Source organism: Capricornis sumatraensis, chromosome 4, assembly GCF_032405125.1.
Source record: "Capricornis sumatraensis isolate serow.1 chromosome 4, serow.2, whole genome shotgun sequence".
In the NCBI taxonomy this organism is placed as follows: Eukaryota; Metazoa; Chordata; class Mammalia; order Artiodactyla; family Bovidae; genus Capricornis; species Capricornis sumatraensis.
Genome location: NC_091072.1, coordinates 10,426,225 through 10,441,624, shown reverse-complemented (window position 1 = coordinate 10,441,624; position 15,400 = coordinate 10,426,225). Strand labels below are relative to the sequence as shown.

At 44.0% G+C, this 15,400-nt stretch overlaps 1 protein-coding gene across 4 annotated transcripts in view; it reads left to right on the top strand.

Annotated features, from left to right (window-relative positions):
• IDO2 (indoleamine 2,3-dioxygenase 2) overlaps window positions 1-15,400 on the top strand; it is a 64,665-nt gene that overhangs the window by 35,583 nt on the left and 13,682 nt on the right. For all 4 annotated transcript variants that reach the window (XM_068970912.1, XM_068970915.1, XM_068970911.1 and 1 more), the window contains 3 exons: window positions 898-912; window positions 2,854-2,953; window positions 4,394-4,511. In XM_068970912.1, the coding sequence (XP_068827013.1) occupies window positions 898-912; window positions 2,854-2,953; window positions 4,394-4,511 (233 nt within the window). The remainder of the gene's footprint in view (window positions 1-897; window positions 913-2,853; window positions 2,954-4,393; window positions 4,512-15,400) is intronic.

Sequence of the window (15,400 nt, the reverse complement as noted above, 5' to 3'; positions counted from 1 at the left end):
TGCCCTTCTTCACATCTAGGCTCCTTGGCTAAGTCTAATCATCAAACTGACATAAGACAGATGAACAGAGGGGGCTTCCCAGATGGTGCTGGCGGTAAAGAATCTGCCTGCCCATGCAGGAGACGTAAGAGATGCAAATTCAGTCCCCTGGGTAGGGAAGATCCCCTGGAGGAGGGCATGGCAACCCACTCCAGTATTCTTGCCTGGAGAATCCCATGGGCAGAGGAGCCTGGTTGGCTATGGCCCATAGGGTTAGAAAAGAGAGACACACCTGCAGCGACTTAGCACTCATGTATGCACAGATGAACAGAGGAAAAACAAATTTAATTTTGCACCTGTTGGAACTCCATAAAAATATGCAGCTGAAGATGTGACTGAAGCAGGCAGCTTTTATACCTTCTAGACAAGGAAGCAGTACATTTTTAAAAACTTAACAAGACACTGGGGTTTAGGCTTGGGGTAGCTAATTAGGGGAGAGGCAGCAAAGTTTGTTTCTACAAGCTCCACAGCCCTGAATCCCTGTCTCTGGTGATGACTATCTCTCTACCTCCTGGTACAGGGAGGATGCCCTTCACCTGGAAGATTTATTTCCTACTTTCAGGGGCACAAAGAGATCAGAGTGTCCTTTTGGTATCTGCTGTTTCTCAAGTACCTTTCATTCAAAATAATCCACCAAAGCGGTGTATTTGGGATGGTGTATTCTGCTGCCCTCAGGTCCATAGTCTAGTCACAGCCCCTGACATCCAAAGTATGTACTGTGGGTGTGTGTCTGCAGGTTCATTTGCTCACAAATGCACATAACTTATGTACACATGACCCTGGAAGACGTATCAAGTTTGCAAACTGATTTGTTCCTTTCTTTTCTTTTTCTTTTATCAATCACTGAATTTGGACTAGACCCCTGGAAATCAGGTAAGCTATCAGAAATCCTTCACTCACTTTAGTTCAGTTCAGTCACTCAGTTGTATCTGACTCTTTGAGACCCCATAGTCACTTTAGGATTTTCACTAACTGTAAAAACTTACAACAAAATAAACACACAAAAAAGAAAGCATGCCATGTTGCATGAATAATATATAAATTATAGAAATGCACACACACACGCAAAGACTAGAAGAACATATGCCTCAAATCAACAGCCCAAAAGTTAACAATAGCTGTCTCTGCTATGTGTAAATTAAGGAATTAATTTTCTTTGCAGTACAAACATTTTCCAGTTTGTACATTAAAAAAAAAACAAAAAAACAAAAACAAAACGTAAAAGGCACTGCAAGAATAGCAAACAAACCAACCACTCCTCACCACCCCCCAAAACACCAAAGCTTCACCAGTTCTCTAATTCTCTGCAATTTTTTCAAGTCTAATGATCTAGGGGTAAAGAACCCACCTCCAGTGTAGTAATGCAAGAGAAGTAAGAGACATAGGTTTGATCCCTGGGCCAGGAAGATACCCTGGAGGAGCGCATGGCAACCCACTCCATTACTCTTGCCTGGAGAATCCCACAGACAGAGGAGACTGGCAGGCTACAGTCCATGGGGTTGCACAGAGTCAGACACAACTGAACCGACTTAGCACACATGCATGCGAAATCTGAAAAAGATCTCTGGTCTCACCATAACTTCTATGAAAGGACAAAGGGCAGGTTGTGGCTGCTACAACCTGTAGCTGCTACAGCTACAGAATCCCTTTGAAATATTACAGAGACTGGAGCCTGAGGGACAAGTCTGGTTGAGACATTTTTAGACTCCTCTTTCACTAGAGAGCACAGCTAACCTCCAAGCTGACATGCCTCTCTAATCAACAAACCTCAGCTCAATAAGGGGTTCAGCATAAAAGCTTTAACTCGGAAGATGGAGAGATGAAGGATGAAGACCCCATTTTGCACAGAAATGTGACTCTGCTGAAGCTATGGGAGTCCCTGACTTAGTTTTCTTTTGTGTTTTTCATTTCTTCTTGTTTTTAAAATGTTAGAGGCAAAGGTGATTTATGGAATGAAGTTTGCGTGCTTCATAGACTGGATCCAGCTCTGGGGTGTTTGAATCCATGTGATAACAGGTCATTTAAGAATGATCCTCTATTAGTCTTCAGCCTTCACTACTATAATACAGAATTTGGTGGGGGATGGAGTGGGGGAAACTGATTAGAGAGAGTCCCAGCCTGAGTTACGAAACGGCTCTCAAGCAGGTCCAGTGACTAAGCAACCGGATGAACTTGGGGAAGTGAGTTTGCTTCTTTGGGCCATATTTTTCTGTCTAGAAAAGGGGAGTGGATTTAGCCATGGCCTGGGCCTTCCAGGTGGCTCAGATGGTAAAGAATCTGCCTGCAGTGTGGCAGACTCAGGTTCAGTCCTTGGGTTGGGAAGGTCCCCTGGAGAAGGACACGGCAACCCAATCCAGTATTCTTGCCTGGGAAATCCCGCAGACAGTGGAGCCTGGCAGGCCACAGTTCATGGAGTCCCAAAGATTCAGACATGACAGAGCAACTATCATTTTATGCTCCCTGGAGTTCTATGACTCTGTGTTCCTAACAGGAAGGGTGTGTGAAGAATCAGCCCTACTCATCCACTCATGCTTTAGTGGTTTCCTGAGGTGGAAGTTGTGGTCTGGGACCATCAAGGCTGTGCCAGACTTTGGCAGTTCAGCTCAGGTGAACTTGGGTTGGAGCAGATGGTGTCCCTTTCCTTCCTGAATGTCGCTGAAGAGATGTTTGTCTTCAGTCATCTTGCAGAGATGAGAAGGTTGACTGCTGGTTCCACCTTGGACTAGCAGTTACCTGACTCGAGGCCACTGCTGGGCCCTGCATACTCACTGGGCCCAAACCTCTCTAACCACGTGGTCATCTCTCCCTTCCAAGGAACTTGGACACCATTGTCTCATTCCCTGGAGGAGAAAGCCTGCGTGGTTTTATACTGGTGACAGTTTTGGTGGAGAAAGCAGCCGTGCCTGGGATTAAGGTATCTTTCCACCCAAAGCACTTTTTTTTTTTTCCTAAATGAGAAATCTGTCTGAGCTTTCCTTCCCACCCAGACTCTTTCCCTGCAGTAACTGAATCAATATAGACTCCTGTTTTGGTTAGTTAAGCAAAGAGATAGAAGTTCTAGCTCTCTTTCCTCAACTACCATAAAGCTTAGAATTGACCATTTGCCCATCAATAAACAAGCACTGTTCTAGGAAATGGGAGATTTGGGGGAATAAGAAAGACATTGCTCTGGCCTCCAACTGAGGCTCAGGATCCAGTGGGGGGAAGGTGGGCTGATTATAGGGTGTAACAAGAAAAAGAGTGCTGAGTTTCATGGAAAGACATCTAAAATCTAATTCAGAGTCGACAGGTTGGGCAAAACTCCCCACGGGAAATGTCAGGTCTGAAAGTTAATCCCTGAGTAATGTAGACAGAGAGACAGAGATGGAGAGACAGAGGCTGATCTCTGGCAGGAAGAGACGCCATACAAAGGCTCTGAGTTCAAATGAAGCATCCTTGAGAACCAACAAAGACCCACTGCATAGCACAGGGAACTAAATACATGTGTATGTGTGGTTGAATTCATTCACTGTCCACCTGAAACTATCACAACATTGTTAATTAGCTATACCTTCAATATAAAAGGAAACGTTAAAAAAAAACTTAAAAAAAAAACTAGCTAAACTAAAAATGTATCATCCTTGAGGTCACCTAGCCCATGGGGGTTCTAAACTTGAATCCCTTTAAGGTTCAGGCAGGTCCCAGGAAGGTCAGGTGTCCACAGAGCATCCATGTCTTGCCTAGAGATGTTGGAGTTAGATTTCTGTCCTTCACCACCTTCCCTGGTAAGCATATTTTGGGTGCCTTCCATGTCTAGAGTGGGGTGACCAGATTGGGCTACCATTATTACCGCTCCCTCCTTCACTGTGAAATTGTGGGGTCACTTTACTCCTCATCCATGTGTTTATTCTGTGTGTTTATTATGGAAACAAAATAAAATACTGGTAAGGGGTTCAGACAAAGTAGAGGCTGCTAATGAAAGGGGCTCTGGAGATGAGGGGTCCACAGATTCTGATTTTCTGTAAGACAGAGTTGAGGAGTGAAGGTGTCCCAATTCAAGGCATAGAAGTAAGAAGGATGCTCATGTGTGATAACTCCAGAAGAAGGAAGGAGAGAAATGAGGGAGGGAGGCCCCTGAGAGGGACAAGAAGGAGCAACCAGGGGAAAGATCCAGAAAGACCTAACCAGGTCCATCCAGCTGGTGACCAGAGAGACTGTCCTGTCAGGAGAATCTCACGGCCAATCCAGTGAGGAGCACACCCAGGGAAGCCCTGGCCCATGGTCCAGCAGGCAGAGGGCTGCTCTTCCTGGACTCCCCACCTCAGTGGACTGTAAGTGAATGTTCATGCGCTGAGGGACTGAATCTTGTCTCCAGGCCCTGGTTCAGGCTGTGAATGCCATCTTGCAGCCCAGCCCAGATTCCTTGCTTCAAGCCCTGCAGCGACTGAGGGTCTCCATCCAGGACATCACCGGAGCTCTGGGACAAATGCACGGTACATGCTTCTGATGCCTGAGGGCTCTCCTGGTGGGGAAAAGGGCCTGAAGGCTGGGCAGCATCCAGGGATGGTGCTGCTGTGTTAGCCTGGTTTTAAGGTAACTGCCGTTCAGACGATTGGAAAATGACCTCTCAGTTGGCAGGGATATTTTCAAGCTTTTGCCCTCCTTTTCATTTGCTTGCAATTAGGGTGAAATCCTATTTTCGGCAGTCACATTTCTGTGTGTTGAGGTCTCACGTGAAGCTTGGGAAGAGGGGAGGGGCACACATATGACTTATGCCTGCTTTATCCAGCAATGACCCTGGTCCCAGAGAACATGACTGATCTTGGCTTCTTCAGTTCTCCTTTTCTTTGGCCAGCGAAGGGATAGTTTATCCTAGGAGTGGCCACTTGAAGGTCATACCCTTCACCAACTGGTTAAATATTATTCTGGTGATCATATCACTTGGCAATTTCTGTGCAGCTATTCAACTTCCTCTCTCAGGAGAAACTCCAAAATTGAAATGGAAAAGGATGTGATGTTTCTTAATAAAGGAAAAGCAGCTGAGCACCTGTTACTTCTGCAAAACAAAATAGATTCTAGTAAAAGAGAGTGTTTATAGGAAATGGAGCAGGAGGGAGGGAGCTGGAAACTGGATGGAGCTCAGTTTTATCCATTCTTTAAAAGGATAGATTGTGCTCACAGACTCTGCGAAATTCATCTGATTACATACTCTTTCCATTCAAAGGTCTCTTTTTACATGTCAGAGTTACATCTCCCCATTTCCCTGATTTTTAATTTAATTTTTTTAAGTAGAAAAAAGAAACTTTATTTATTTGTTATTATTTTTTTACTTTACAATATTGTATTGGTTTTGCCATTTTAATTTTAAAGCCCTCCCAATCACATCAGTAGGTCTCTTGCCAAACCAGCTCTCCCAGCTCAGTGAGATGGATTTTAGTTTTGCCAAGGTGCCCTGAGTGTGTTACCCAGGATGTGAGGACCACTAGAGAAACGTTGCAGGTGTCCAGATCATTCGAATGAGCAGAAGTGAGTGGTTCGGAAGGTCATAGGAGGCTCTCCACCCTGTCATGGGTATGTCCTGGCAAGGTAGCCTTAGCCCTGTCTGACTCTCTAACATTTCCCTAGTTCTCATTCTCAAAGTCACTTCTACAGCCTGGGCCAAACTTTAGCTTTCTTCCTCCTACTCTACAGGAGGTCTGATGGCCTGAGAAGGTGATGGGATGATTTCTTTTGTGTCACCCCAAGGCAAATTTGCCCACACAGACATCCTTTACAGGTGTCTATTATAAAAAGTGACTACTAGGCACTGCAGTGAGAGACATGATGGTCTCCACCTGCAACTTTCAAAAGCAACCCCGACAGCACCTTCCACTCTCTACACTCCTTAACCATGTGGCCTGGATTCTCCTCTCATCAAAGGGTGAAGCCTGTGTGATGTATGTGGGCTTGTGACATGCCTGTGACCAGTATAACTCAGCAGAAGTGACACAGCATGACTTCCCAGGCAGGGTGAGAAAACGTGATCCAGCTGCCAAGGTGTGCACTGAGTCATGACAAGAAAAGTCCACTGGGGTCACCAGGGCATCAAAGAGGATGTCAGACCATGCAGAGAGGCCAAGGGTAGGTGCCCCCTTTGGCACTTGGCACAGGGGTGAATAAGCCCCTGGGAGAGTCTTAAGTTCCCACTGCCCAGGCACCTTCAGTTCCATCTCCTCAGCTGAGGACCCAAGCACTGGGAAGCAGATAGACATCTCTGCTGAGTCTGGCCCTGATTCCTGCCCTGTGAGGCCGTGCTCACAATACAATGGTTATACTATGCCACTGAGTCTGAGTGGTTTGTTACTTTACCAGAAGCCAGTGTGAGGAATCCCGCCCGTGACAAGATCATGAGGAAGGAAGCTGACATATGCAAGGCGTGCTCAGACTTCAGGGGCCCCTCTGGAAATTCCTAAGCATGTACCCCAACAAAAATCTGCCGGTTTTTGTGCTCTGCTTTTCCACTCTTCTGACATTCTCTGGAAAAAGTCAATTCAGGGCTTTAGTCTTCTGCATTTGAAAGAGTGTTTCAATCCAAAAACCCCTCTGATGGCTTTCTAGCCTGCCTGCAGGGCTCGTACAGCTGCGCGTGTGATTGATTGAGGCCTCCTGACCACAGGAGGCACACGAAGCCTAAAACATCCTAGGAATGTAAGGGCTTCCAAGGAGTCAAAGTCACTACAATAGGACTGATTAAAAGTTTCATTTGTTGAGCCAATACTTGCTGCCAAATTTTCATATCCTTTATTTTTAGATATAGTTGGTATATAGAAAAACAAGTAGTAGACCTGGTATTAGCAACATTAGATCTTTGAGTTAAGTATCTTCTTTGTTATAACCCACTGCACTTTTGTTCTATAGAAATATAACTTTAACGCTTTAAGGAGATGCAGATTAAAGAAAAACACTTCAGGGGAAATGAAATTAACATTCATTAAGGAAGAGAGTCAAAAAGTGTTTACAAGCCTCTTGGCCAGAAGATAATGTAAATCACCTGAGACCTTTTGTATACAAAAAGATATACAGAAAGTGTCTGGGCTTCAAACGCTACATAATTTTGTGTTACGCATTGATCTCCATGTTTTATCAAAAGTACAAAAGGCCTTCTGAACAATAAAGGATTGGACCAGTTTCTTGGACTAGTCTCTCGGCCTGGTTTCTTGGGAATCTGGCTCCCTCCGTGTCTCTGTCTCTCTTCTTTTCCCTCCCTCTGCTCTTTACTTTAATTTCAGGCTGAATTTCCATCTGGGGCTCGGAGGCTCGCCAGGTCTACTTACTTGCCCTGGCTGTTAAGACCCGCGTGAAAGGGAGCCTAAGGCGAGGCACCCTTAGATATTCAAGCGAGCGCCGGTGGCCCAACGTAGATGGTGCAAATTCCTTGTCTGGAATTTTATTGGTCTTCCGCGTAACCCAAGCTATTCAGCCCTCTTCCTCCACTTAATTCTCCTACTACACTATTTCTTCCTAATCTAATCTTATATTTCTTATATCGATCAGTAAATAAGTTTTTCTCACGCCAACACCGTCCACCCTTCGAATTCCCTGGATCCACCGGGGCTGGACCCCAGCAGTTACTTAACCATGGTAACCAGAAAAGTGACATTATAAAAATGATAGATAATAGAAAGTTCAAGGTGTAAGGAATCACATGAAATGTTTTAGCCATTGGTTGAATTTCTTTGGTAGCTGAATTTTGTCTGCCTGATAAATAGAGCTCAGCTTCACTGCTTTCCTCCCCCAGATGGAGCTTTCCAAGATTCCTTCTCTCTGAGTTCAGCTTTAGCATGAATTGTTTCTTCCTTTTCCCCACAAAGTCCTCCTTTCCAGGAATTTTCTGGTCTGGAGTCATGCCTGAAGGAGTGTCCAAGGCAAGGGAGGAGGCAGGGCCAAGGTGGAGCCTCTTGCTCTCGGGCTGCAGTTGTCAAATGAGAACCACCCTGCAGTGACCTTTGTCCAGCTCACACAGGATTTCCACTTCACAGTTTTACTCAGTTCTCACTGCTGACTGGAAATCAAACCCAGACAATCCTTTTTCCATAGCCTGACTCCCTCCAAAACAGAAGTCCATTACCACGTCACACATGTGGGCCTTCACACTGCACACCCGCAGGACCTGGGTTCAGCACTCTTGTTTTGGTGGTAAACAAGCAAATCAACCATGTCAGAGTTTGGGGCTCCATTCAAAGGCTCAACTGTGCTCTGATTTCCAGGCATCCAAAATATGAGTAAGCCTGGATTTCAAGCCTGTGTGATTATTAATGGCCCTTGTTCTCTGAGTTTATTTTCTCGGAAAAGCTGAGGGATAATTATTCTCTCTGAAAAGCCATGGAAACTATTGCCTTGCATTTTCTTCTGATGCAACGCCATTTCTGGCTTACTCTTTGTCAGCTACAAATTGGCACTTACCAAGACCATTGCCAAAGAGTGAACGACAAAGGCATTTGCCATCCGCCTCTACAGAGATTGAACCCCATGCTGCACAGCTGCTGACCTTCAACAACCCCAAAGGGAGTTCAGGGTGAAGTGAGGCACTCTGTGCTCCAGGGAATCTGGTGGGACAGGTCTTTAGATAGTTAGATGTTTTTAGGAACAGATTTTATGATCTCAATCCTTGTATCTCCTCATATCTAGAGAAGCACTAAATCCCTTCATGATGACATCAGATCCTCATGACTAACAAAAGCCTTTTGTAAAATGGGTGCTTCATGGCATTGAACTCCCCCTTCACCGAAACCTTATATATTGACTTTCCCCCACGGCCGCTTTGGAGCATTCCTCAGGTATCTGAGGTACTGCCCCCCTGGCTTCAGCCCTCATTTTGACCTAAATAAAACTGAACTCACAATTCTCTAGTTGTACATTTTTTTTTTTTTTTTAGTCGACATCTTAGTAGCTGTAGGGATTGTTCTTTTATTAGTAATGAGGGGTCAAAATGTTTGCTTCTGACAGTTTGGTAAGTGTGAATGCCCTTCACATTACTGATTACTTCTGATTACTTCACTTAGTTTTGTCTAAGACATTTTCCTTCTTAACTTCTGAACTTATTTTTAAAATTTTTATACTTTAAAAATTTACTTAATTTTTAAATTAGAGGATAATTGCTTTAGAGTGTGTTATGTTGGTTTCTGCTGTACAACACCACCAATCATTCATAATTATTTATATATAGATATGAGCTTCCCCGGTGGCTCAGCCATAAAGAATCCACCTGCAATGCAGGAGATGTGGGTTCAAACCCTGGGTCAGAAAGATTCCCTGGAGGAGGAAATGGTAGACCACTCCAGTATTCTTGCCTGGAAAATCCCACAGGTACAGTCCATGGGGTTGCAAAAGAGTCAGGCACGACTTAGCGACGAAACAACAATGGTGTGTGTGCATGCTAAGTTGCTTCAGTCATATATGACTCTGTGCAACCCTATGGACTGTAGCCCACCAGGTTCCACTGTCCATGGGATTCTCCAGGCAAAATACTGGAGTGGGTCGCCATGCCCTCCTCCAGGGGATCTTCCCAACCCAGGGATTGAACCAGTGTCTCTCATGTCTCCTGCATTAGCAGGTGGGATCTTTACCACTTGGGCTTCCCTGATAGATCAGTTGGTAAAGAATTCATCTGCAATGCAGGAGACCTGGGTTCGATATCTGGCTTGGGAAGATCCCCTGGAAAAGGGAATGGCTACCCACTCTTGTATTCTGGCCTAGAGAATTCCATGGACTGTATAGTGCATTGGGTCATAAAAAGTGTGACACTGAGCGACTTTCACTATCACTGACATCACATGTTCTTTCACTTATTTACCACTAGTGCCACCTGGGAGGAGATGGCAATGGCACCCCACTCCAGTAGTCTTGCCTGGAGAATCCCATGGACAGAGGAGCCTGGTGGGCTGCAGTCCATGGGGTCACTAAGAGTCGGACACGACTGAGCGACTTCACTTTCACTTTTCACTTTCATGCATTGGAGAAGGAAATGGCAACCCACTCCAGTGTTCTTGCCTGGAGAATCCCAGGGATGGGGGAGCCTGGTGGTCTGCTGTCTATGGGGTCACACAGAGTCGGACACGACTGAAGCGACTTAGCAGCAGCGCCACCTGGGAAGCCCCAACAACAGCCACGTATATAGAGCCTCTCTCTCTTGAGCGTCCCTCTCCCCACCCATTCCTAGTCCTCTAGGTCATCAACTTGGGGACTTACTTTGTCTAAATCCAGTTGGAAGAGAATGAACACTGTCAATATTCTCTTCAAATAGCATACAATCATATGACCAAGGGACCAAGTTCACATTTCTAAAGTTGTTTTCGCTCATGGACTAGTGACACACAGTAATCTGAATAAACCCAAATTATCCGAGCCATCATCTATTCCCTTAAATCTAATTTCATCCTGTGAGTGCAGCACATCTGAAGGCAAGCACACACACATATACACAGGGTATTGAACAGTTTTACAAATCTTCACAGAAGATTTTTTAGGGCTGTAAGCAGAAACATGCATTGCACATCATACATCGAAGACACCTAAAAATCTACAGTGATCATTACTGTTTTATATGGTGAAGGCTCACTTGCTTTTATATATATATATATATTTTTTTCTTTAATTAAAAAAAATTTTTTTTGGTTGCCCTGTATGTGGAATCTCGGTTTCCCAACCAGGGACTGAACCCAAGGCCTCTGCACTGGAAGTGCAGAGCCTTAAACACTGGACTGTATATATATAACCCTTGCTCTTCACTCCTATGTATACATTTATTTTCTTGCCTGTAGGATTTCCTCTAGTGAGAGTCTCTGTTGCTGGGAAACTCATCTTAAAAAATGCCTTATTTTTCCTTTTATTTATTTATATTTTATTATTTTATGTTTATTTATATCTTTCATTTTTGCTAGTGACTATATTCTTAGGTGTTGAGTAGATCAGTACTAGTTTCCATTGTTGCTTCTGAGAAGTCTGTCTCCTGTCTTCTTCCCTGTCTTGTTGTTTAGCCACTCAGTCACATCCAGCTGTTTTTGCGACCCCATAGACTGCAGCCCACCAGGCTCCTCTGTCCATGGAATTCTCCAGGCAAGAGTACTGGAGCGGGTTGCCATTTCCTCCTCAGGGGATCTTTCTGACCCTGGGATTGAACCCACATCTCTTGCATTGGCAGGCGAGTTCTTTACCACCAGTGCCACCTGGGATGCCCCTTACTGACCTGTGTGGGACCATCATGAGCATTAATAATGTCATGTGAAAATGCTGCAGTGATTCTGGTTCTGTAGTTTTAGTACTGACCCAAAGCAAGGATTTGCTGAATTTTGTTTTGTTTAAAGGCCGCTTCTCAGTATAAAACCTAAATCCTTTGCCTCTGAAACATTGAAATAGCAAGTTCCCTTTGGTTTTCCAAGCAAAACAAAAATATGATAAATTTTTCACAAAATGAGCGTGAACTAATCAAGAACAGACATTGTATTTCTCTTCAGATTCACTTAAATGCAAAAGAACAAGATACTCAACCCAAATGGTTTGTGTTTTTCAGAACGACAGCAAGGGAAGCTTTGAAAGACATCACCCCCATTTACTAAACACACCTGAGTTTGGCCATCGGGCAGAAGCTGCAGTCCAGGGGTCATTTCTCTGCTCTTCTAGGAAGACATAGGGAAGGTCATGGGGGAGGCTTAACTCAGCTGTGTCCTTGGATCTTCTGTGCTCCCTGTAGGATAATGTCACTGGCTTTCAGGAACTGCCCTTCTTCGTGTAAGCGTACACACATATGATCCAGAAGTAAGACTATCTACATGGCTTTCATCCCTCACCAGTCCCATGTGAATAGATGGTCTCTATCTGGTGTAGAGAGAAATACCGTCCATCAGCCTTGGTAGGGATTCTAAGGCTTTTCCACATTAGCGATTAATGCACCTGCTCCAGTCTTCTTGCTCCCTCTTGTGGCAGAATTCCTTTAGCATTGTGCCTGCTTCTTTCGATCTCCCAAAGCCAGGCTTGGAGCTGATATTCTTCTTTAGGTTCCCTTTGTGTGTGTATGCCCCTTCGGTTGCTCAGTTGTGTCTTACACTCTGCAGTCCCATGGACTGTAGCCTGCCAGGCTCCTCTGTCCATGGTATTCTCCAGCCAAGGATGCTGGAGTGGGTTGCCATTTCCTCCTCCAGGGGATGGAACCCTCATCTCCTGCATTGACAGGTGGATTTTTTACCACTAACACCACCTGGGAAGCCCCTTAGCTAAATGGTGGAGTGCGTTTGCTTTCTCCCAAAGCCACAGAGTCCCACTCCACCTGCTCACTACCTGGACCCACTCTTGCCACCCTCAGGAGTGTTGCCAAGAAGGTCTCTCTTGGTGCTGAGCTGAGCTACTCTTGGAAAGGGATGATGTGGGTAAAGTGAAATATTCTCCTTATCCTCTTCAAGCATCCAATCTTAGCATTTTTGCTCCTCTGGTGCTCTAGAACCTCCAAGGACTCCTGGGCTTGTGCAAAATCTGTCTTGTCCATAGTACTGTGTGTGCTCAGTGGCTTCAGTCATGTCTGACTTTTTTGACCCCGTAGACTGTAGCCCACCAGTCTCCTCTGTCCATGGGATTCTCCAGGCAGGAATACTGGAGTGGGTTGCAATTTTCTTCTCCAGGGAATCTTCCTTACCCAGGGATCAAACCTGGGTCTCCTGCATTGCAGTGGGATCCTTTACCCACTGAGCCACCTGGGAAGCCCATCTTATCCATGAGTGACTGTCTAAATCAACATTCTTTTTGGGGAAGAGAGAAGAAAACTCTTATTCGGCCATAAGAATGGCATCACTCTTGCATTTCCCTGATTTGTAATGAGTTAACTCGCTGTGTATCTGGGGTGGAGGGGTGGAGGGCTGGAGGGCTGGAGGGCCGTGCTCTTGTGTGTTCACCGCGCATGTCCCTGTTTTGTGAAATGCATGGCTTTCCTTAATTTCGGAAATGTCTTTTTATCTTTTACTCATTGCCTTTAGTCAGCTTTTTGGTACACTCTGGAGGGTGATTTTTGTTAGCTACATGTTGCAAATGTTTTGGATTGTCTTTTTCTGCCTTTTGAAAGCAGAAGTTCTTAATTTAAACATAGCCAGAGTATTTGCCCTTTCTTTTACAACAGTCTATTTTTAGGAAGTCTTATGTAAGATATAATTTCATAATCAGAGGTCATAAATATATTTTTCTATGTTTTATTCTGAAATTGTTTATCTTTCACCCTCAGCCCTTAATACACGTTTAATGATTATCTCTATAGCGTATGACCTAGGATATACATTCAATTTCCCTTCTGTGAATCATCATGAATCTTCAATATTAGCATCGTCTTACACCAGATTTTCTTAAACGATTGGATCTCTTTCCGGGCTCCCTATTCTGTTTCATTGTTTCTTTGTGTCTCCCTATACTAAAACCATCTGTCGTAAGAGAACTGTAGCTTCACAGTATTTCTCATTTTCAGGTAAAGAACTGCCCCCCCCCCCCACACACACACACCTTTGCTCTTCTTCTCCAGGGATGCTTGTCTTATCTTTGACCCTTTGCCTTTCATATAAACATAGAATCAGCTTGTCAGATCCCAATTTAAAAAAAAAAAATCTGTTAAGGACTTTGCTCAAATTGCAGTAAATCTATATTCTATAATTTGGAGAAAAATTACATGATTTTGATGTTCTCTCTGGTCCTTCTGATCAGGGCAAGTGGAGAGATGGAGACTGAACACATGATGTCAGCAGTCCCAACCATTTTGGCATCAGGAACTGGTTCATGGAAGACAATTTTTACACAGGCCAGGGAGATGCTAGCAATGAGGAGTGGCCATAAATACAGGTGAAGCTTCACTGGGTCATCTGCCACTTACCTCCTACTATGGAGCCCAGTTCCTAACAGGCCACTGACCTGCACCTGTGGCCCAGGGGTTGGGGACCCCCACATTAATGTGCTCCCCATTCATATCTTTATATTGTTGGGTATTCCTCTATTGTCCAGAGCCTAAAATTTACTCAGAGAACTCTTCTTTAGATACATTTATTCTTCTAGATGTTGATACAGAGTTTTCTTTCCCATCAAAAAAGACATTTCTTAAACTTTTTTGATTTCTTTCAAGATATAAGAGATTTAGATATCTTCTACCTTATTCATAATTACTCTGTGTTTTTGTTTCTAATGAATATTATCTTTGAATTTGGTATAATATAGTCCATTATATCTACTACCGTGGGCAGGAATCCTTTAGAAGAAATGGAGTAGCCATCATGGTCAACAAGAGTCTGAAATGCAGTACTTGGATGCAATCTCAAAAATGACAGAATGATCTCTATTCATTTTCAAGGCAAACCATTCAATATCATGGTAATCCAAGTCTATGCCTTGACCAGTAACACTGAAGAAGCTGAAGTTGAATGTTTCTATGAAGACCTACAAGACCTTCTAGAACTAACACCCCAAAAAAGATGTCCTTTTCATTATAGGGTACTGGAATGCAAAAGTAGGAAGTCAGTAAACACCTGGAGTAACAGGCAAATTTGGCCTTGGAGTAGAGAATGAAGCAGGACAAAGGCTAATAGAGTTCTGCCAAGAGAACACACAGGTCATAGCAAACACCCTCTTCCAACAACACAAGAGAAGACTCTACACGTGGACATCACCAGATGGTCAATACTGACATCAGATTGATTATATTCTTTGCAGCCAAAGATGGAGAAGCTCCATAAAGTCAGCAAAAACAAGACCAGGAGCTAACTGTGGCTCAGATCATGAACTCCTTATTGCCAAATTCAGACTTAAATTGAAGAAAGTGGGGAAATCCACTAGACCATTCAGGTGTGACCTAGTTCAAATCCCTTATGACTATACAGTGGAAGTGACAAATAGATATAAGGGACTAGATCTGATAGACAGACTGCCTGATGAACTATGGACAGAGGTTCATGACATTGTACAGGAGACAGGAATCAAGACCATCCCCAAGAAAAAGAAATGCAAAAGAGCAAAGTGGCTGTCTGAGGAGGCCTTATAAATAGCTGTGAAAAGAAGAGAAGTGAAAAGCAAAAGGAGAAAAGGAAAGATATATCCATTTGAATGCAGAATTCCAAAAATAGCAAGGAGAGATAAGAAAGCCTTCCTCAATGATCAATGCAAAGAAATAGAGGAAAAGGACAGAATGGGAAAGACTAGAGATCTCTTCAAGAAAGTTAGAGATACCAAGGGAACATCTCATGGAAAGATAGGCTCAATAAAGGACAGAAATGGTATGGACATAACAGAAGCAGAAGATATTAAGAAGCGGTGGCAAGAATACACAAAAGAATGGTACAAAAAAAAGCTTCATGACCCAGATAACCATGACGGTGTGATCACTCAC